The sequence below is a fragment of the Malurus melanocephalus genome, unplaced genomic scaffold (assembly GCF_030028575.1).
Source record: "Malurus melanocephalus ecotype Western Australia unplaced genomic scaffold, MMel_1.1 scaffold_4030, whole genome shotgun sequence".
In the NCBI taxonomy this organism is placed as follows: domain Eukaryota; kingdom Metazoa; phylum Chordata; class Aves; order Passeriformes; family Maluridae; genus Malurus; species Malurus melanocephalus.
In genome coordinates, this window is record NW_026627262.1 from 18 (window position 1) to 1,129 (window position 1,112).

The window sequence follows — 1,112 nt, forward strand, 5'->3', positions numbered from 1 at the left end:
AGCAGAAGGATGTGGGGCTCAGGGGCATCCTGGGGATGGGGACATGGGGACACCTGGGACACAGGGACATGGTGTGGACACAGGGACAGGAGGGTGTGGAGCACAGGGGTGTCCTAGGGATGGGACACAGGGGTGTTTTGGGACATGGGGACATGTGAGGCTGGGGACATGTGAGGATGGGGACAAATGGGACATGTGTGGATGGTGAGGACAGGGGACATGAGGGACACAGGGACATCCTGGGGATGGGACACAGGGGTGTTTTGGGACGGGGACATAGGGACGTGTGAGGATGGGGACACAGAGGACATCTGGGGATGGTGAGGACAGGGACATGCAGGGCACACAGCCATCATGGGGATGGGACACAGGGACATCCTGGGGATGGGACATTGGGACATCCCGGGGATGGGCCATGGGAGTCCTGTTTTAGGACAGGGCCACTGGGACATCCCAGGGATGGGACACGGGGGCATCCTGGGGATGGGACATGGGAGTGTTTTAGGACAGGGCCACTGGGACATCCCAGGGCTGGGACATCCCGGGGCTGGGCCATTGGGACATCCCAGGGATGGGACCCCCGTGTCCCTTGTGCCCAGGCCGGCCCCGCATGCTTTGTGCCCGCGGTGCCAGCGCCATGTCCCTGTCCCTGTCCCCAGGGAACCTGTGTGGCGGGGCGGGCGCGGCGCAGCGCGCGGTGGAGGACGCGTTCCTGCGGCGCTTCCTGCACGGCACCTTCCCAGGGCTCATGGCCGACCAGGCCGTGCTCAAGCGCCGGGGGAACCTGCTGGTCATCTGCGCCCTGCTGAGCCGGGCACTGCCACCCCACAAGCTCTACTTCCTGCAGGGCTACACCGAGACCCTGCTGGGCCACTTCTACAAGTGCCCCGTGCGCCTCGAGCTGCAGACCGTGCCCGCCCGTGTGCCCTACAAATACCTGTAGGGTCAGAATAAACCTATAAACCTCCTGTATGGTCTGGGATATCCCTCTCGAGCTGCAGACCGTGCCCACCCACGTGCCCTACTAGTATCTGTAGGGTCAGAATAAACCTATAAATCTGTAAACCTCCTATATGGTCTGGGATATCCCTCTCGAGCTGCAGACCATGCCC

The 1,112-nt window shown here is 62.6% G+C and overlaps 1 protein-coding gene across 1 annotated transcript; it reads left to right on the forward strand.

The window, feature by feature from the left end:
• Positions 1-510: 510 nt before the first annotated feature.
• On the forward strand, positions 511-1,106 carry MRPS24 (mitochondrial ribosomal protein S24). Its single transcript, XM_057389212.1, has one exon. The coding sequence runs from the start codon at positions 572-574 to the stop codon at positions 941-943; it is 372 nt and encodes a 123-aa protein (XP_057245195.1). The 5' UTR covers positions 511-571; the 3' UTR covers positions 944-1,106.
• The last annotated feature ends 6 nt before the right edge of the window (positions 1,107-1,112 follow it).